Genomic DNA, 21,053 nt, shown 5'->3' with positions numbered 1-21,053 from the left:
CTAGTGAATTCATGATAGTGTGAGAATCTGAGATCTCCCCCTTAGAAGTCCAAGACTCTGGCTCAAGCTCCACTGCTTGATATGTTATATCTGCTTAAAGATATAAGTAACTCTAAAGAGTTACAACTTTGGCACTAATGAAATTGTGGCAAGGAATGCAAAAGGCAAAAACAGGAATAAAATGGAATAGTAATTTACCAGGAAACCAGGGCAGCTGGAGCAGATGTAAAAGGGCCTTAAACTGCAAGTATTCCTTTCCCTGTGCAATCACTACAAACACTGTGGAGCATTTAAGGGTGATCTCTCAAAATTAATCAGGCTACATTAATTAAGCTATAGTTTTCATTGAAGGTCTATGCCTAAGTTATATCTTTGTAAAATAAACACTGGTTTAAATGATCTGCAAGTCTGAAGATTGGCTGGCTATATATTGTAGGCGGAAAATAAATTATAATTTTCATCCCTTGAAACATTCTTCAAATGACACAGCAGAGAAAAACAACAACTTATAAATCATAGATCATTTGGTAGGAATGGAACATGATTTGTTGGGCTGCCTCTGCAGTAATTCAAAGACTTTACCTGTAAAGAAGAAAAATGGTACAAAAGCAAAGATGGATTAGTATAACAGAATTTACTGTGCACTGTCACTTTGCAGACTTCCTTAGGGATAGGCAGTATACAGAATGAATAGGCAGTGTTTCTTAACAGTGCAGGGAAAATGCTGAATGTCACGATTCATTTTCTTAGAGCACATTTTAAGCATAGAAGTTTTTTATATTTCTAATATGTTTAAGTATAATATGCACTAAATAACTAACAATAAGCTCTTCTAGCCAAATCCATTTTACATAAATAATTATAGCACACTAAAGAATGCACACTAAAGAGCCCTGTGGCGCAGAGTGGTAAAGCTGCAGTACTGCAGTCTGAACTCTCTGCTCATGAGCTGAATTCGATCCTGGCGGAAGCTGGGTTCAGGTAGCCAGCTCAGGTTGACTCAGCCTTCCATCCTTCCAAGGTCGGTAAGATGAGTACCCAGCTTGCTGAGGGGAAAGTATAGATGACTGGGGAAGGCAATGGCAAACCATCCCTTTAAAAAAAGTCTGCCGTGAAAACGTTGTGAAAGCAACGTCACCCCAGAGTCGGAAACGACTGGTGCTTGCACAGAGGACTACCTTTACCTTTTTTAAAGAATGCACATTAAAAAGATAGTCGGTCACTCATAAGAGTTTGTTCACCCCAAAATCTGACATTCATTGAGCCATATACGAAGTATGTTAATTTGAACGTTAAGCTCATTTTCCAATTCTTATTAAATCATTATGAACTTGATGCTTTGGTAGAAATTTTTACCTTAGTCAGCAGACTTACTGGAATTTCCCTTGATTCCTGAGTGTATAAAAATGTTATTAACCACTGTGTATTGATAATCTCCAGGACCAGTCTTTTCCAATCTGGTGCTGGCTTTGAAAACACTCTGGAAACTATATCAGATGCAAATGAACAGGCTGTTCTCAATCTCAGCATAAAGAGCCTGCATAGTGGGGACCAGAGGAAGCAATTGAGTCAATGGATCTTTTCATGGGAGACCCAGACAGCTGTCCCATTCATGGAAATTTCTGGTCACATTCTCATGCAACTGTGGATGGAAGCAATGAGGAGGAGGAGGAGGAACAGGGCTTTATTATGTCTTGTGGTACATGCAGCTCTGATAGGTCATATGGTAGGTTTCTTTCAACCCTATCTAAAGTGGTGTTTTGCATTTTGAACTCTTAGGAAGACAGGACAAAGACAGCATGGCAAAGCTGTCTGGCAATTTTGAGAATACCAGAGGTCCATCTTGTGTTCATTGCATGAAATTGCAAGCACTTTTAAATGCTACTCGCTTTTTTCAAAAACCAGCCTTTTAAAAATGCAGCTATTATACTGGTTGTTAAATAGGAGCCACACTTTTTAACAAATGCAAAAACAATGCTTTAAAAGGTTTAAAGATGCAATAGGTAGAGGCCCAGCGACCAGAATAACATTTTTAAAAATTACAAAGTAGAGTGCCCATTCTCAAACAGGGTAATTTTAAATGCCTTGACAGATCTGTATAAAAAATAATTACTGCAATTTTTAAAAATTGTTCTGTCTCACTTTTTCAAAGAATGTGCTGTACTTCAGAACGTGATTAAGGGCCTCCAACAAGCTATTGAAAACCAGCATCATTTGAGAGGTAATAAAATAGCTGCATGTTTAGCCAGCTATATTGGTGGTAGCTTGCTGGGGGGGAAAGTGTAGATGACTGGGGAAGGCAATGGCAAACCACCCTGTAAAAAGTCTGCCCTGAAAATGTTGTAATGCGATGTCACTCCAGAGTCGGAAACAACTGGTGCTTGCACAGGGGACAACCTTTACCAGTTTTTTTAATTGGTGGTAGATGACTGCGCTATTATTATTATCAATTTATTGAGGGGCTACTCCTATGGTGCGTTACACAGCATTTGGAATGGGTCTTCCAAAATAAATCTGTCACAGGTTGGAGAGGGATGGACAGATATGGCATGGCATTCTAGAGGTCATTCTAGAAGTATTGTGGGAGACCGATCATTAGTATCCTGACTGACCCTCCTTCCTTTCTTCCAGTAAAATATAACCATTGAAGCAGCAGTGTAAAGAAAGGGATGTTAACTCTTTCCCGATGGACCATTTTCCCAATCACTGCCCCAAGCTACACTCTCAGCCACAAATTGATCTATAACACATGGGGAGAAATTGCACACATTGCCTTGTGGCTTGCCATTATTTCCATTAACTTTGCTACTTTCCAACAGGGCTTTTTTTTGTAGCAGGAACTCCTTTGCATATTAAGCTACGCACCCCTGATGTAGGCAGTCCTCCAAGAACTTACAGGGCTCTTAGCACAGGTCCTACTGTAAGTTCTTGGAGGATTGGTTACATGACGGGTGCGTGGCTTAATATGTAGGAGTTCCTGCTACAAAAAAAGCTCTACTTTCTGACATTGTTAAGTGAAGAAAAATTAAAGACTTGTTTAGAGAGTAATGTTGGGCTTCCTAGATCACAATCAATGTGGCCACAGATGGTGTGGAACTTTCCTTGTGTCTGTACTGATTTGCACCAGCAAAAAGAAATACTAAGGAAGTCTGTAGAATAGTTAAGGGGCATGACATCCCCTATCAGTGGCCAGGGGGACCTAGCAACCCTAGGTGTGGAACATCAAGGGTTCTTTCTGGCCATGTCAGTATTATTTCCTTGAAAAGTCATTTGGAGAAGGAAGATCCAATTTGGAGTGGGGGGAGGATTTTGCCATAGAATCCAGCATTACACAGAAATAATAAACAGTGATTAGAAGTACCAGAGACATTCCAAAATTCTTGGTAAGGACTTCTTGTGTTTATTGATTTTGACTCCTGTAAAATGTTGGGGAAGTCTCAGACTAGAATCCCAAAAGACAGGCTCCAGTGCTTTACCTTCAGCACCACCAGTAACCAGTAGCCTGTGCAAGCCTTGTGAAATCTGTGTTTCAGGAGTGCTATATAGACTCAAGGATGCCTTCCAAGTGGCAGCGTCAACTCACTGCCGTGAAAACAATGTGATGTGACGTCACCCCAGAGTTGGAAATGACTGGGGCTTGCACAGGGGACTGCCTTTACCTTTTTTAATTATTTAGTTAATATGTTTTTAAAATATATATAATCATTTGGAACTGTATGTTGCAAGTCTGAATTTTAAGATTATTTTATTTACACAGATGATAATGAGAGATTGAAAAATACAGTCTGCATGTTAGAAGAAAAAGTAAAGTCCTGCGAACAGGTAGGAACATTCACTGTCTTTGTATTGGGCTTCTTTTTGTAGGATATCAACTATGCAATATGATTCCCATAAAAAGGTTGTCTTCTTTGTTAAGTTGTTATTGCTATCATTCTCATTATTGCCATCATTATCATTAGAAATCATTGTGAGTGATTTGAATATAAGCAGATTTGACCAAAGTTAAAGTTCTCAGTCTTGGTTGAGTCTCAACATCTGTTTGCACACCCATCCCAAACACTTGTTTGTGTGTATCTACCAAGAAGAAGAAGAAGAAGAAGAAGATATTGGATTTATATCCTGCCCTCTGTTCCGAAGAGTCTTAGACCGGCTCACAATCTCCTTTACCTTCCTCTCCCACAACAGACCCCCCCTGTGAGGTGGGTGGGGCCAGAGAGGGCTCTCACAGCAGCTGCCCTTTCAAGGACAACCTCTGCCAGAGCTAGTACATACAGGAAATTCAGGTTCACTCATAAGCCTTGGCACTGAAAAGGGCTGGCCTCAAATCCTGGAAAAGAGCCAGTGAGGTGGCTTTATTAAGGTGGCTTCCGGTCTTAGCTTATTTTTATTGTTCTTTGCAGGTACACTTAGATGGCATTCATTGCAGGTTGTAAACTGCAAACAGGTTCAGCCAAAGTGTTTGAGGATATAATTAGATGTAATGTCAAGAGATCTGTTATTTAATCTTCCACAGTTTTTTTTAAGCTAAGTCTCAGGGAAGACAAAATGGATTGGAGCTACACTGGTAGTGATGGGGTTAATCCTTCAGGGGGAAACATACAGGTACCTGCAAATTTTCCCCTAGAGACCACATAACAGTTCAGGGGGAGGAGGGATAACCATGGGTTAAATCACCACCAATTCAATTAAGGTTCCCCCTTTGGCTGCTGTTAATTTTTTAAAACTGCAAAATATTCTAGGATGCCATAGAGTTTTTTACCAAAATTCCTAGAGTGTCCCCATGTGACACGCCTGGTGCAATTATGTCACTTCCAGCTGATATAATTGCTCTGGGCATATCGTGCACCTTCTGAGATCTTTGAAGCGGGGCTCCCCCACCAGCCAATCCTGTGCCAGCGGGTTGGAGGATGCAAAATCGGGAGAAACCCTGCCCCAGCGGGAGGATGGGAACCCTAGGTATAATGCCACAGATTCCACCCTCTAAAGCAGCCTCCCCCTCCCCTGCCTAGAGTATTAACCTTTGTCACCTGAAGGTCAGTTGTAATTCCAGGAGCTCTCTAGGTTTTATCTGGAGGTTGGCAACCCTAAGTGGAACTTTGCAGCCCTCATCCCATGATGTTCTTTCATCGCTCAGCCGCATGTCCAGCTGCTAGTTCCAACACATTTTTTAATGTTCTTTCAAAGCTGCCAACAAGTAAAATTAGCACTTACTTGGTGTTATGGCCTGCATGCTGGTAAACAAACCTCTCCTGAGGCCTACTCATATATTCAACAAGACAGATCAGGCCCTAACTTAGCATAAAGTACTCCCAACTAAACTGTTCTGGGGATAAGGGCTATATTATTCCTCTTCTATAAATGAGAGTGGGTCTTGCCCAAGGCCTCCAGAGGATACATGATTTACAGTGCCTGATGGTACAAAGTAGGAGTCCAGTAGCACCTGGACGATATGCATGCCTGTCTGAAGAAGTATGCATGCATACGAAAGCTGACATTCTGAATAAAACTTTGTTGGTCCTAAAGGTGATACTGAACTCCTACTTTGTTCTATTGCTTCAGACCAACGTGGCTGCCTGATGATGTTTTCTGAATATTTTCTTAATCTTAACATGGTATTTAGGGAAATTTCGTGACTGCAGTCTCTGATCAGATACATTGCTAAACCTATTGTTCCAAACAATTGTTTAAACAAATTCATAGGAATATAAAAGTCAGATTGACAGACTCATGAAAGAAATTGAAAGCAAGGAAGAGGAGCATAGGCTTGAACAAAAGAAGACGCACTGCGAAATGAAAAAAAGGCGTAAGTAAGCACAATACACACACACTGCATTTGAGATACATCGAAATTTGTCACATCCAAAGCAAAACCTTAATTGTTACCATTTCATTCTTTAAAAGACCATTGTTCCAGGCGCTTTCCCTCCCAGCCAACCTCGTTTTGGATATATGAACTGACTCAAGAAATAAAAACCCTTCAGGTACTAAAGAGGGATGACTAAGCTTGGGAACATAAACCATAGGCCTTGAAAAAGAGATTGGGCACATACTCCCACACTGGCTTCCCCTTCCACATACATTAGAATTGGTGGCAGAAAATGCTGTCAGACTGCACCCAGTTTATGGTGACATGGCCGCAATTGGGTTTTCAAGGCAAGAGGTAAATTGAAGTGGTTTGCCATTGCATGCCTCTGTGTACCAACTCTGGATGTCTTTGGTAGTCTCCCGTTGAGGTACTAACAAGGGCCAACCATGGTTTGCTTCCAGGATTGGGCTAGCCTAGGCCATTCAGCTCAGTGCTAAAATTCAGATTAGATTATTTAAATCACAGTGAAATGCACATTTTAATCACAGTAGCTAAAGAAAAATCCCAACTTGTTAGGGACAAAAAAAATAAATAAATGTACCTTATGCACAACATGTTTAAGCTATGTGTTAGTCCAGTTCTGAATAATATCTGCAAACAGAAAATTCAAAGTTGGATTATTCCCATATTTCAAATGATGATAGTCTCTTTTAAAAAAGAAAATGAACGGTTTGCATTCACAGCTATTTATCACATTAGAATTTACTTGGTTTACCCAATGAATGTTACTATTTAGTTCAGTGCTGTGCTGCTGTCGTTATTTTTGTCAGTTGAAACAAAAGAGGAAGAACTCAAACAACTAATAGAAAAGAAAGATCTGGAGATTTCAGAATTAACTGGACAACTGAGAGCTCAGGAAAAGGAAAAACAGGATGAGATCATCAAACTGCAAATAGAGGTATACCCTAGAAACCTAGTGTTCTTGTTAAGTTAAACATAGAACAGCGGTGGCCAACGGTAGCTCTCCAGATGTTTTTTGCCTACAACTCCCATCAGCCCCAGCCAGCATGGCCAATGGCTGGGGCTGATGGGAGTTGTCGGCAAAAAATATCTGGAGAGTTACCGTTGGCCACCCCTGACATAGAGGATAAAACCAAAGCCCACGGGGCATAAGCCTTGTGTTGTATATCATCTGTTCTCTGAATTTACTGACATGCACAGGATTCCTCCAGTAGTATTGGAAATGAAGGACTTTGCACTGTGTCTTAGCCTCAGACGTCAAAAGGAGACTATAGACAGCCAGAGAGATAGCTAAGTCAAGACCCTGTGCGTCCTTCCTTTCTACTGCTCTGCTACTATCCCATGAATAAGTAGATTGCTACTTTCAGGGAATCTTCCTTCCTTCCAGCTAACACCTTCTCCATTTTGCTGCCATGAGAGCAGGACATGATTTCTGGAGCTCCATCCATCCTAGTTAGTTACAACTAGCTTAGAATCTTCTCTCTATTCTGCTTACAATAGAGTTCCTTACAATAAAGGGCTCATATTAGCTTGGTAAAATAAACAGGCTCTGTATAAACTTTATTTCCTCAGCAGCAAACACACACCAGATAGTTCTGCTGTGCCACTTTCTGCAATCTGCAACTTCTAGAGAGCTGAAACTGCTCTAGAGAGAGCTGAAACTGACAAAATAAACTGGTTTGTTGTATTACTTTCATCAGACACACAGAGGTTCTTGCACTATGAAGCTCTTGTGGATACTTAGACTCAGAATCAGGTTGCAACAAGCTGATGGTTTGGATATGAAACAAAGTGTTGGCTATTTGATTTGTTAGATCTGAGTCCTGTAGCAGCTTAGAGAACAAAAAAATTGAGGGGGCAGGTAATAAGCATCAAAGAGTCAAGCATTGACTTTCAAGAGCCTATGCCTTAAAAATCTTGTTGATTTCAAAGGCACTACTGGACTCTAATCTAGCTGTTCTACTGCAGACCAACATGACTATCCCTTGAAACTATTTTATTTGAAGGCTCAAGAAACTATTTGCAAAAAAGATTCTCAGGATTGGTCTTTAAACCAGCTTGCAAAAACAGCCAATGCAGATGTTCAAAATATTTAGAATAGAAAAGGTGTATCTGCCCTAGTGTTCTGAAGGACCAATTCTTCTTCTATAAACTCACCCACCAACTACGGTGAGCCTAACAGCTGCTTTTGAAAGTCTTCTCCTTCCAGGTTGTTCATTTAGGTTCTTGGTCTGCCAGCAGAATGTGTAGAGCAACCTTCTGAGGTAAAGTGCTGTGAACTCTGCCCCGCTGTTTTATTTCAGCAAGGTTTCTCTGGTGGTGTTCTGATTACTTTTATCTTTGTTTTGAATCTGAGGCAAAACTGCCTACTGTTACGCACAGATCATTTCTGTGCTTTTGATGCAATTTTAATGAGCTTTCATTGTGTTTTATCGATTATAGGTTGAAAGTAACTTTGAAATGGGATATCAGTTTTATCAATAAATGTTATAGCCCTGCATTGGGCTTATTCGCAGCCACTATCATTCATGGGACTTTGAGGTGCTCTCACACATGCTAAATAATGCAGCTTCAATCCACTTCAGCAACCATTTGCAAATAGATTTTACCATTTCATACAGTAAAATCCAGTTGCAAAGTAAATTGAAAGTAGATTGAAAGTGCGTTATTTAGTGTGTGTGAAAGGCCCTCTATTCCTTAATAAGGGCTTAAAATGCAGGTAGCAGACTTAACTGTGCTCTGTGTTTCTCTTTCCATATATTTCTCAGATGGCAAAGAATGAGAGAGCAAAATATTTGTATTAATAATTTAATTTATATTGAAGTATTTTGCTTTCTTCTGTCTTGCCTAATAGTAATATTTTAATTCATACACTTGAGTGCTTCAACATTTTGTCAGATGTTAGAAGGACCTTGCCAGGACCTCAGCAGATTTCATAATTTCTTCATATATGAAGTGCAATTTCCAGTTGGTAGGGCCTATCAAAATATTAATATCTGTATTTCAGTTTGATGCTAAACTGACACAGTTTCAGAACAGAACACCCAAATCTCATCCCGATCCCAGGGCATTACCTCAAAATATCTACAGACGGGTATGTGTTTTTCAGCATTTCCTATGCTTGCCAAAATGTTGGTCTGTATGTACCATCAGATAATGTAAAGAAGTGCCATTATTCTTGGACTATTAATGGTGTGGTGTATCATACTTAACATGTACCAATAACTCAAGAACATAAGAGAACCCATGCTGGATCAGGCCAGTGGCCCATCCAGTCCAACACTCTGTGTCACACAGTGGCCAATCAGGAGGTCCATCAGTGGGGCCAGGACACTAGAAACCCTTTCACTGTTGCCACCCCAAGCACCAAGAATACAGAGCATCACTGCCCCAGACAGAGCATTCCAACAATAAGCTGTGGCTAATAGCCACTGATGGACCTCTGCTCCATATGATTATCCAATCTCCTCTTGAAGCTCTCTATGCTTGTAGCTGCCACCACCTCCTGTGGCAGTGAATTCCGTGTTAATCACTCTTTGGGTGAAGAAATATTTCCTTTTAAGCAGAACAAATCACCCCAATCCAGTGGTTTTCTTGGTGCAGAATAGCAATATACTACTAGGAGAGTAGAGAGGAAACAGTTTCTCAGTTCATTTCAAAAGAGGGAGCCTATCCAAATGTTTTACACTTAAATGAAGGGGAGGGGGCACTGCATATACGGATCTACAGATGAGGACAATGGGGGTCTGCAATTTTCATCCACTACACAGTATGCATCTCTTAAATGCTTTCTGCTTATTGCTCTTACATCATCATCAGAAAAAGCCAAAAAAATGTTTTGTGTGTCTCTGAAATTACTTGGAAGACCTTCAGTATTATCCTAAGCAATCACACTGTTCTAAGCCAATTGACTCTGATTAACTACACAGGATACAACTCTGCTTAGTAGGGGTCATTTTGTAGACAAAGAGGTGCTGGAGCTCATTAGCACAATCGTTTGCGTATGCCACTCACCCCTGATGTCACAAGTACTAAATTATATCAGCTTAAAATGCTTCTTGAATTATGATCATAAGATCTTACTCCTATCATACTTTTTAAATTGCTTTCTCCTGTGCGGCCACAGTAGCACGATGAAGATTTCCATCTGTCTGATTTAGAAGTTTTGGTTGTTTTCCCATTTCTTGTGGGGAAAAATAATAGAAAGTTTGTCAGATCTTAAGAGTTCAGCAAAATTCTCACAAGGGGGTTAAACAAAAGAGCCCAGAGGCAATTTTTCTTGGGGGGAGGGTGGGGGGTTAAGAAAGAGTACAATAAAATTTAGAGGTTCCGTAGCTCCACTCCTGTGAGCTCCTGCCCAAAATGAAGCCTGCTGTTTCGGATGGCACTGTGTACATAACTGTTTAACCAAGATTTTTTGCAATGATCTTTGGACATCTACAAAACTATACAAGCCATAACCGAGTTGAGAAGGGATGATAGGGATGACTAAAACTGCCAGGACTAATTACAGTGGTCATGACCTGAGTTCAATCCCTGACGGTAGCTGGTTTTTCTGGTAGCCGGCTCGAGGTTGACTCAGTCTTCCATCCTTCCGAGGTCGATAAAATGAGTACCCAGGTTGCTGGGAGGAAAGTGTAGATGACTGGGGAAGGCAATGGCAAACCACCCCGTAAAAAGTCTGCCGTGAAAACGTGAAAGCAATGTCACCCCAGAGTCGGAAACGACTGGTGCTTGCACAGGGGACCCTTCCTTTCCTTTCTCATTTGGACCAGTTCCATGTCATAGTTTGGCCTGGTAGATACATGTCATGGTCTTACAATTCAACAAGTATTCTTGTTGGACCACACTACTGTCTCAGTGAGTGCTCATTACAGCAATTTTATTCATAAAATATGTTGCATTCAAATAATTTTTAGTATTTTTCAATAGCAGGGGCACTTTCACTGCATTTACTTTATCTTAGTCTTGGGTTTTTAATAAGCCACAACACTATTTGCTTGAATTTCTATAGAAGCTTCAGCACTTTCAGGAAGAGAAAAACAAGGAAATTGAAGTTCTCCGCAACACCATCAGAGACCTAGAGCAGCGGCTCAGCAAGGGTCCAGATGTCCGCCCAAGACGATGGCAGATTTGAGAACGACTTGAAAGTGGGAAGCAGTGCAAAGTGATGCGGCCATACAAGACTGCCAACTTTTCCTTTTATTAAAAATTCCCTTATCAGTTGCACCACAAGCATAAAGTCAGCATGTATGCCAAACTTCCTTCATGCTTACAAAGCACTTGCCATAAAAGAATTCAAGTTTTGTAGGACCTGATTTCCCTATTAAACCATCAATAACTACAGCAAGCACATTCTAAGCAAATTCCCTCTTTGTTGAACGCTTTCTTTCCTCTCTAAATCCTTCAAGATCAACATAAAAATTCAGTTCATTTCTGAAATGCAAAGTGTAACAACGAAACATAGTATTTCGCTACAAAGAAGAGAGAAAGGTTATGTAAATGTTAATAATCAGTTATAAAAGTTGACATTGGGCTCCAGTGTGACAAATCACAGATCAACAGAAATGGTAGATTGCTATACTGATTCTCACATCTGATCAACAGAAATGTTTAAAGCCCTCATCGTTTAATGAGATCTGCTTGCCCCTGCTCCGTACTATCCTATATACCCCCTCAGCCCCAATTCCTAATGTCTCTGACCCTTAGCTTCCAGTGGAACTGCTTGTGAGTAAGCAATTTGAGAAACAGTTACTTTAAAAATGCTTCTGCACACAGGCAGGAAACTGGGCTAATTTACTACAAGGCTGCCATCAAGCACACTAAATAATGCACTTTCAAACTGGATTTTGCCAGTTCACGTGGATTGAACTGGAAAGTGGACTGAAAGTGCATTTAGTGTGTGTGATTGCAGCCCAAGACATCCAGTCTGAAACAGAGTTACATGATTCTAAGCCCAATTATTTCAATTGATTTAGAAGTGCATCACTCTGCTTAGGAAGGAACTGTTTATGCTTACATATCTGTACAAAATATATTTTCTTGGAGCTAGATTCTAGCAGAATCCCTCTTAGGTTGATAATATATTGCTTAGAATGCTGCTTATGCATGTTTTACACTGTGGATCTTTAGTGGGGGGGAAACCCAATTTGTATGTATTTTCTTAATCTTTCTCATAAGAAAAAAAGACCATATACTACATATGGTTTTCAAAAAGTGGTAAACATGTCTTTCCTTGTCCTCTTCTGTTCTTAGTTGTAATACATCAAACAGAAGCCCCTAGGTCATAGTTTCTGCTTCTATTGTCATAAATACAAATAGAATGGTAGAAAAGGAAACAAGGAAGATGAGCTACCAAAATACTACAAACAACTGAGCTAGCACTGGGGAGAAAGCATACCATTATGAGGGTGGTGTTTCTTCCAAAAGCGACACCAGCTGATTTTGCAGACTCGGTCCAAATCAGTGAAGCTGCAGACCTCGACTTCCACCAAAAGCAAATGGCTGAAATCCAAGCATGCTAACTGGACTGATTTGTGGGATGCAGTTGCACAGCTGACTCTTTTGAACAGTCACATAATGGTACCCTCACAGGAAGATCACTGTTGAGATAAGACCCTCTGTTGTGCTGTCTTGAGCAAATGCACATCTGGTGGTACTAACAACTGTCCTGTTACGGAACGCATTCTAAAAGGGGGTGATCTTCCCTAGTGCTGAAGATGTTTAGATTGCTCGTCAGGCTCAGCTTCCCGCCCGTCCATCTCAAAGTCAGGCATCAGATAGAACAGGCTCGCTTCTTGCTTGTGACTGTCAAGCAGCTGTGGGCAGCCGTCACTGTCAAGACTCAAGGACGTTCTCTGCCAACAGCTGACCCTGTCACCTGCAGGAAGATGGGAGCTCTCCCCGACAGTATCAGGAGGCCGTGCTAGCTAGATCTGCAAACAACAGGTGCCGTCAGTGTCAGCATCAGCTACCTGAAGCGGGCCCTGTCTCCTGTGGCCAGGCTCAGTTCAACTGCCGGTTGCAAATGGCATTTCCTTTTCGTCAAAGATGTATCGCTTGTGGGGCGGCATCTACAGCTTGCTGTGGGGCAGCTACAGCTATCTCCAAGCTACCTATCTGACCTGTGCTAACCCTGTACTGTTGCTGCTGGCCCTGATGGGATCGATGGCTGTGGCCGTGACCAGTGCCACGCTGGTTTTGATTGTCAGAAAGCGGGTCCCCTTGTCCGTGATGGTGCCCATGATGTTCTGGGGGAGGAAGCGCTCCCTCGGTAGGTACCGAATCATTCTTCATTAAGTTGCTACATCTTTCTTCAATCTCGGGGGTCTAGAAGAAATAAATTCAGGCAACATTAGTTGCAGCAGACATTTGTTTCCGTGTTCGGTATAAGGGCAGCCCCATGTAGAGGGCATTGCAGTAGTCTAATCTCGAGGTGACCGTTGCGTGGATCACAGTTGCTAGGTCGCTGCGTTCCAAGAAGGGAGCCAACTGCCTCGCCCTCTTAAGGTGGAAGAAGGCGGCTCTAGCAGTGGCAGCTATCTGGGCCTCCATTGATAAAGAGGATTCCAGTAGCACTCCCAGGCTCTTGACCCTGCGCACTGGTATCAGTGGCGCACCGTCAAAAGCCGGTAGGGTGACCTCCCCTCCCGGTCCGCCGCGGCCCACACAAAGGACCTCAGTCTTCGCCGGGTTCAACTTCAGCCCACTCAGCCTGAGCCAGTCAGCCACGGCTTGTAACGCCTGGTCCAGGTTTATAGGGACATCACCAGTCCAGCCGTCCATCAATAGATAGAGCTGGGTATCATCAGCGTACTGATGACAGCCAAGCCCGTACCTCTGTGCAATCTGGGCAAGGGGGCGCATAAAGATGTTGAACAACATCGGGGAGAGAACTGCCCCTTGAGGCACCCCACAGTGAAGTGGGTGTCTCTGAGAGAGCTCCCCCTCAATTGCCACCCTTTGTCCCCAACCTTCAAGGAAGGAGGAGAGCCACTGTAAGGCTAGCCCCCGAATTCCTGCGTCGGTGAGGCGGCGGGACAGCAGCCGATGATCGACCATATCAAACGCGGCCGATAGGTCTAACAGCAGCAATACTGCCGAGCCGCCTCGGTCCAGTTGTCGCCAGAGGTCATCCATGAGGGCGACCAGGACTGTTTCTGTCCCATGGCCCGGGCGAAAGCCGGACTGGCATGGGTCTAGGACGGAAGCGTCCTCCAAAAACTCATGTAACTGCAACGCCACAGCCCTCTCAATAATTTTGCCCAAAAAGGGCAAATTTGAGACCGGTCGGTAATGTGCCAATTCGGCCGGGTCTGATGTAACTTTTTTCAGGAGAGGGCGGACCACTGCCTCATTCAGGGGTGTTGGAAAAGCACCCTCTGAAAGGGAACGATTTATGATGTCCCATATAGGACATCTTAGTTCCTCCTGGCAGGCCTTAATTAGCCAGGAGGGACATGGGTCCAGATTGCAAGTTGTGGATCGTGCAGTGCCAAGAATTCTGTCGACTTCCTCCAAGCTGAGCGGGTCGAAGCAATCCAGAGTTGAATCAGAAGACACGCATTGGGCCTCGAGTTCACTTACTGCATCTAAGTTGGCAGGGCAGTCGTGGCGGAGCGATTGGACCTTATCTGCAAAAAATTTCGCAAAAGCCTCACAGCCTATTTCCAATTCCTTAGCTTTTGAACTGCCCTGTGGCAATGTTGTAAGATTCCGAATTATTCTAAATAATTGAGCCGGGCGCGAATTTGCAGATGCAATCTTAGCCGCAAAGAATGTTTTCTTTGCGGTCTTGACTGCCATCTCAAAGGACTTCATAAACTTCCTATAAAATGTTCTAGTCGCTTCGTCGCGGGTACGCCGCCATTGCCTCTCTAGCCGTCTAAGACCTTGTTTCAGCTGGCATAATTCTGGGGTATACCACGGAGCCAGCCTAGTCCGAGGTCGCAGAGGGCGTCGAGGTGCGATCTCTTCGATGACCCTAGAGAGCCGGCTATTCCAGGTCTCAACCAGGCCATCGAGAGAATCGCCAGAGGGCCAGGGGTCCCGCAGGGCCATTTGGAACCGTTCCGGATCCATTTGGCTCCGCGGGCGAGCCATAATAGGCTCCTCGCCTAAACAAGTTTGGGGAGGCATATCTACACGGGCCTTGAGGGCGAAGTGATCCGACCACGGCACCGCCTCTGCGGTTATATCGCTCACTGCAACCCCGGCCGCAAAGATCAAGTCCAACATGTGTCCAGCTTGGTGGGTGGGGGTTGCAACAAATTGAGAGAGTCCCAGTGTCGCCATGGAAGACACTAGGTCCGTCGCCTGATTAGAGGACGGGTCATCAGCATGGACGTTGAAGTCACCCAGGATTATCAGCCTTGGGTGCTCCAGTGCCCAGCCCGTCGCCGCCTCAAGCAGGGACGGTAAGGCGCTGGCTGGTGCGTTAGGCATACGGTACACCAGCCAGATCGCCAACCCCTCTCCAGCCTCCCACGCCAGACCGGCACATTTTGGAAAACATTATACCAGGGATGGCCAACTGTAGCTCTCCAGATGTTTTTAAAATACAACTCCCATCAGCCCCAGCCATTGACCATGCTGGCTGGGGCTGATGGGAGCTGTCGGCAAAAAACATCTGGACAGCTACCGTTGGCCACCCCTGCATTATATGCATCTGTAATTTTTCTAAAGCAGGGCCAGAATATTATTTAATGAGAAAGCTGACAAGATATAACACTTCTCCCCTCCCCCTCAAAATTAAAGTCAGTGGTTGCATTGTTTAACCAAAACATCTGTTGAAAAGGATCACAGAACTATATGCAAAAGAAGTCCGATAGGAAAGCAGCCACTCACTGCACAGTTACAATTAGAATCAATTTGTTCCGATCCATTTATTGAGGAATTTCTGTAACCATTTTTAACAGATTTCTCTCTTGTAAGTTTTTTTTAAGAATGTGTCTAGAGTGCAATATAAAGCAATAGTTCTGGAAGCAAGTCTTCTTCTAAACTTGCCATATTGTTCAGATTGACTTGCAAAACTCGACATTACTTTCTCCCATAAATTAACAATGAACTCGTTTATTTGTAAATACATGGTGGTGCAAGAAGCTTTATTTCATAGCCATTTCATATACTATGCAGAGACAAAACCAAGAATTCAACAGCGCCTCCCAGAAGCTTCCTCTCCCAGTTCCCCCCCTCCCCTTTGGCTTCATGACCCAGCTCCAAGAGAGTTACAAGTTCACAAACCACTCTTAGGTCTCAACCCACAGGATGAGAACCACTGCTACAAGTGAACTCATACCATGTAAGAACAGTTTCCACATGTTGATTCACAGTATGCAATCTGAATGGCTTCTTCCACATACGGGAAAGTCAGAAAGGAGTAAGGCAAACCAACATGATGCACAAGACGGCCACACCTAAGAGAGAGAACCAAATTTCATTATCAGTGCAGTCTTTTATGCCGCTTTATTGAACTGAAAAATAAGCATGTTCTCTGGATAACATACGCCCTGTTATGATCCCCAAGAGCTCCTGCAAGGGCTTTCATTCCTGTAACAACCCTATGTGACAAAACTTCACAGAAAAGGACATTTGCAGTAGCTGTTTACAATAGCAACTCTGGCCACTTCCTTCTTAGAAAAGTCCCGCTGCATCACACCAGTCGTCCATCTAGCCTGGCATTCCACTTCACACAATGGCCGACCAGTCACCCTGGAGGGCCCACAAATAGGGCACAGAAGTGAAGGTCTTTTTCTGATGTCGTCTCCTAGGCACTGGGATTTCAAAGATTTACAGTATACAGAGGTCCCCTTTAGTCATCATGGCTAGTAGCCACTGACAGACCTCCCCTCCATCAATGTATAATCCCCTTTTAAAGCCATCTATGCTCATCATCAGGGGTGGAATTCTAGCAGGAGCTCCTTTGCATATTAGGCCACACACCCCGATGTAGCCAATCCTCCAAGAGCTTATAAGGCTCTAAGTACAGAACCTACTGCAAGCTCCAGGAGGATTGGTTACATCAGGGAGGTGTAGCCTATATGCAAAGGAGCTCCTGATAAAATTCCACCCCTGCTCATCATCATCACTACCTCCACTGGAAGTGAATTCCACAATTTAATTACTAATGGAGTCAAGAAGTGCTTCCTTTAGTCTGTCCTGTACCTATTGACCATCATCTTAATTGGGTGCCCCCATGTTCTGGTGTTAGGGAGAGAAAACTCCTGCTTGTTACAGTGCTGCTAAAACATAGGCTAAAACGCATTCTTTCTTTTTCTGTGTCTCTTGTAGTCCAAGGAGCTCTTTACTGAATGTCCCATCCTGCTGATTGCACTGACTCACTCTGCATTAATCCACCTTGAATCCCCGTGAGACAGGTGGACTATAAGTAACATAAATACAAATTAATAAATCATAATCCTAGTTCTCATTATGATTATATCAATGATTAGTCTGGGCAGTAAAACCTCAGGCTTCAAATTAGGGCTTACATGACTATTTATCCAGAAACAGGGAACTCATACACAAAAATGTAGCATGTCAAGGAAAAGTTAGGATACAGTCTCTCCCCCTTGTATCTAATTTATTATGTCCAGGGATTTTTTTATATATCAGCCTTTCAGCATTTGAAATCCCACCTGGTCTGATACAATAAAGGCCAGACACAAGCATACCTTAGGGAAAATTATAACAAAGCCATTAATGTAATAAACGGCTACTAAGAACAAGAGGTTGACATCTAGCCCAAAATGGGGACCACTCCCTCTTGTAAATCCACATGCTTCATCCCTTAATACAGTAGGAAATGGTGCTCTATTTGAGTTGAGATTCCCTCAAGTTTTCTTCTCTTTCCCCTTTACAGACAGACCTATCATAGATCAGGAAGTCATCCTTCTTTCCGTTTAGAGTAGTCCAAACATCAGGCTGGGATGTCTGCTGCTGGTACACAGGAATATTCTCTGAAACTCTCTTTCTCAGCTGGGGATAAGTTTTCTGGGAATGGGGCCCTTTGTGGTTGACTACCACAAAGGAGACATTGGTAAATCCATCATTTTCCAGCTTCAGTCGCAGGTCATCCAGCCTAATGGAAAGACAATGAAGAAAAATGAGCACTTCACAGACTGCTTCAAGGCTGTCTTAATTCAGCACTCCCCATATGTAGGCAGCTGGGTGACCTTCGTTTAATCACAGCTCTTTCAGAGCTCTCAGCCCCCAAAATAAGTCTAACTTGCCACCTTAGTGGTGCATATCATGAAAAGAGCTAGAACTTTGGGCTGCCAAACAACCTTAGGATCACCTAGCTATATTACCCACAATGCATTATTACTATTACTCCTGACATAATATATGGGACTGGCCTGTCATGGAAACCTACAAAGTAGCATTGTAAGTAAAGAGAAAAACCATAACAATAGTACCACATTTGTAAATAATCCCTAAGAAAACATGGGAAATTATACTATGGGCTCTTTATTAATAAGTTTTTGTCAGGATCAAATTTAGGATGAAACTAGAAAATGAAGCTTATTTGAGGGAAAGTTTTGTGGTTACAAACAGTGCTATAGAATCGAAGCTGTGAAACCAGCAATACCACTTTCTGAGCCAAAAATTACTTTACAACTGTAATATGAACGCAGTCTAAGAACACCAGACAAGTTAAGGCCCATGAACTCTGGTGAAAGCTCTAGAAACCCCAAATGTTTTTAAATCAACCAACTCTGGTCAAACATCTTATTTTTCGAAACACATGAAGCTGCCTTATTTTTCGAAACACATGAAGCATGGCCTTTGGTCAATCCAAGTCAGTATATTCTCCTCAGACTGGCAGGAGTCCCCTAGGGCCTCAGGTCTCTCCCATAACCGACTCCAAGTCTTTTTAACCAGAGGTGCACAGACAGAACCTGAGACCTTGCACCTGTCAAGCAGACGGCTGACCACTGAGCCTTGTCCGCACTCCTGAACAAAACTTCCTCTGCCCTCCTGCCACAAAATGCAATTTGAAAATGCAGGAAGTTGTCCTCACCTGGAAGCCTGAAGCAGGCACAAATATCAGCTAGCTTGGAGAAGAGCGACGACTGTTACAAAGCCTCTGGAGTCCAGCATAGGATTTTCTTCCCCGATAAACCAATCTGGAGGTTCTTTACAGCGGGGGCTGGAGCCCTGGCTCTCCGTCCCTCCTCCTGGGAGGAGGCAGAGAGCCAGGGCAAGCCCCAGCCCAACCCACATGGCTGGGCTTTGGCTGCAAAGGAAAGGAAAGGAAAATAAAGTTATGGCAACAGCCTGGGAATCTGGAACCTCACAGGTGACCATGTTCTTTGCCCACAGGCAAACAGCGAGGGCAGTGAACTCCTGAAAGAACTTTGTTCCAAGGCTGTTTTTCAGGACAGCCCCTCAATTCTTTGTGAAGCGATAAACCAAAAACTAATTATTTTGCATTTGATAAAACTAAATGTTAAGAATGCAACAGAATAAAGTTAGAGTCCAGTGGCACCTTTAAGACCAAGAAAGTTTTATTTCACGGTATGAGCTTTCGTGTGCACATACTTCTGCACAATGTTCAAACATTCTCAGTTTGTAAATCTAATTTTTGCAGATAGACACACCCCACCACCACGGAACAGATTTCACCTTCTTTGGTCATTTGAAAAAGCCAGTTACCTAGCACTTGCAGCTGAAGTGCATACCACAAGACAAAGCTTGTGGATTTGAGAATGAATCTCCATGGTGTTCAAGAGGGCTTACACCCGACTATAGTCTTTGTTCTTGCTGCCTACATCTCTTGTACTTGGGAAAAAAGGAGAGTGCAGTTTCTTTTGGAGCGATGTACACATGCATTATTTTTCCTGTTTATTTTTACCCTTTGGTTTGTAACTTGGTGTATAAGCAATAAAATGTTATTAAAAACAAATCCCCTCCTCCAAAAAAAACCCACCAAAGAGGAGTCCCTAAACCATTTGCCCACAGGTTGTAAAAATCCATTTCTATCTCTGAACGAAGAGCCCCTTGTCTCTGATGTTTCGTTCTCGCTCCACCTCTTTCTGGCAAAGTCCTAACTGTGGGGGCGTGGGAGAGAGAAGCTAGAAACGCCAAGCGACGGAGCTGACAGAATGCAGGCAGCTTTTAAGCAGGTGAAAACGGGAAGGTGGCGTCCCTCCCTTCGACCAACACAAAGGCTGCGGATCACGGGACTTCTATGGACAAAAGAGACTGGGAGGCTCCGGTACGGAGAACTGGGCAACGCCGAGTGCAAAAAAGCTGGCCGAATCTGTCCCATTTTCGTGCCTCTCCATAACCCAGCAGGAGTCAAGACGCACCTTTAGGACCAACCACGTTTTATTCAGAACGTAAGCTGTCGTGTGCTAAAAACACACTTCTTCAGACGAGGGGATCAGGCACAGTGGGCTGAAATACATGCAGTTTGTTGATTAAGAGGGCGAACTAATACAGAGCTGGGATCACATGGTGGAACAGTGTGACAATTTAGAAGCCCATTTGGTCTCCAGAACCCAGGAAAACTGACTGGCCCTCAGCATCCGCCAGACAGCTTGAACACACATGAACAGAACATACTTGCTATAAAAAAAATTAACACAAGTCCCGCCTTCCCCTCTTCCCAATCAAAAGGCACCGTTCAAAACACTTCCCGCACATCTGCATACTACTGATAAAAACTACTGGGATGCAGCTTTCATCTGCGTCGCTTTTCTCTAGCTTGAAGACGGCGCTAACCCCAGAATTATAACGCTGGAGATACGATCGATCTTCCTATGCGCCCGTCCTTCTCCCACACAAGCAAATCTATCATTATTAGTCATTTCCCGAGTACTCCACGATTCAACACTTGGCAATCAGCAGGGCGCTGGCCTGTGGACTCTACATTCGGGATCGCGCGCAAAAAGTTGTAGGCAACTTTTCTGCGCGCTCCGTCCCCTCTTTGCAAACTTTCCTTCCAAAACTCTAGGCTCTCTTCTATCGACCTCTGAGTCAACTTTTGCAGAAAAGAATCGGCGAGCTAAACTTCGCAAGGAAACCAAAAGACTTACCCGCGGCCCCACCCCTTTCTTTGCTCGGCTGTGCCGCACGTTCACGCGTGCAAGAAGGGAGAGGAGGAGAAAATAGCGACGGCTGTTGCCAAGCCCTGGTATTTATAGGTCGCTTGTTTATCGCCGCTTTCAGCTGGGAGCTCAAAGTTCAAGGGATTTCGGCATTGTCCCGGCAAGCCAATCAC

The 21,053-nt window shown here is 43.4% G+C and overlaps 2 protein-coding genes across 3 annotated transcripts in view; one reads left to right on the top strand and one right to left on the bottom strand.

Annotated features, from left to right (window-relative positions):
* Positions 1-11,038, top strand: part of CCDC152 (coiled-coil domain containing 152) — a 23,176-nt gene extending 12,138 nt beyond the window's left edge. The window contains exons 3-8 of the mRNA XM_060236038.1: positions 2,153-2,221; positions 3,758-3,822; positions 5,701-5,803; positions 6,637-6,764; positions 8,835-8,921; positions 10,842-11,038. Coding sequence (XP_060092021.1) covers positions 2,153-2,221; positions 3,758-3,822; positions 5,701-5,803; positions 6,637-6,764; positions 8,835-8,921; positions 10,842-10,964 — 575 coding nt within the window. The 3' untranslated portion in view covers positions 10,965-11,038. The remainder of the gene's footprint in view (positions 1-2,152; positions 2,222-3,757; positions 3,823-5,700; positions 5,804-6,636; positions 6,765-8,834; positions 8,922-10,841) is intronic.
* Positions 11,012-21,053, bottom strand: SELENOP (selenoprotein P). 2 transcript variants are annotated; one of them, XM_060236036.1, is made up of 5 exons: positions 20,869-21,053; positions 18,849-19,064; positions 17,694-17,906; positions 16,125-16,242; positions 11,012-13,156 (listed from the first exon to the last, which is right to left on the bottom strand). In XM_060236036.1, the coding sequence occupies exons 2-5, from the start codon at positions 19,049-19,051 to the stop codon at positions 12,872-12,874; spliced, it is 819 nt and encodes a 272-aa protein (XP_060092019.1). In that variant the 5' UTR covers positions 19,052-19,064; positions 20,869-21,053; the 3' UTR covers positions 11,012-12,871. The 2 variants fall into 2 exon arrangements, with proteins under 2 accessions (XP_060092019.1, XP_060092020.1); XM_060236037.1 differs by lacking the exon at positions 20,869-21,053 and having other exon boundaries at positions 18,849-19,089.

The sequence above is a fragment of the Heteronotia binoei genome, chromosome 4 (genome assembly GCF_032191835.1).
Source record: "Heteronotia binoei isolate CCM8104 ecotype False Entrance Well chromosome 4, APGP_CSIRO_Hbin_v1, whole genome shotgun sequence".
NCBI lineage: Eukaryota > Metazoa > Chordata > Lepidosauria > Squamata > Gekkonidae > Heteronotia > Heteronotia binoei.
The sequence above is the reverse complement of the archived record's forward strand: the minus strand, read 5'-3'. Positions and strand labels throughout refer to the sequence as shown.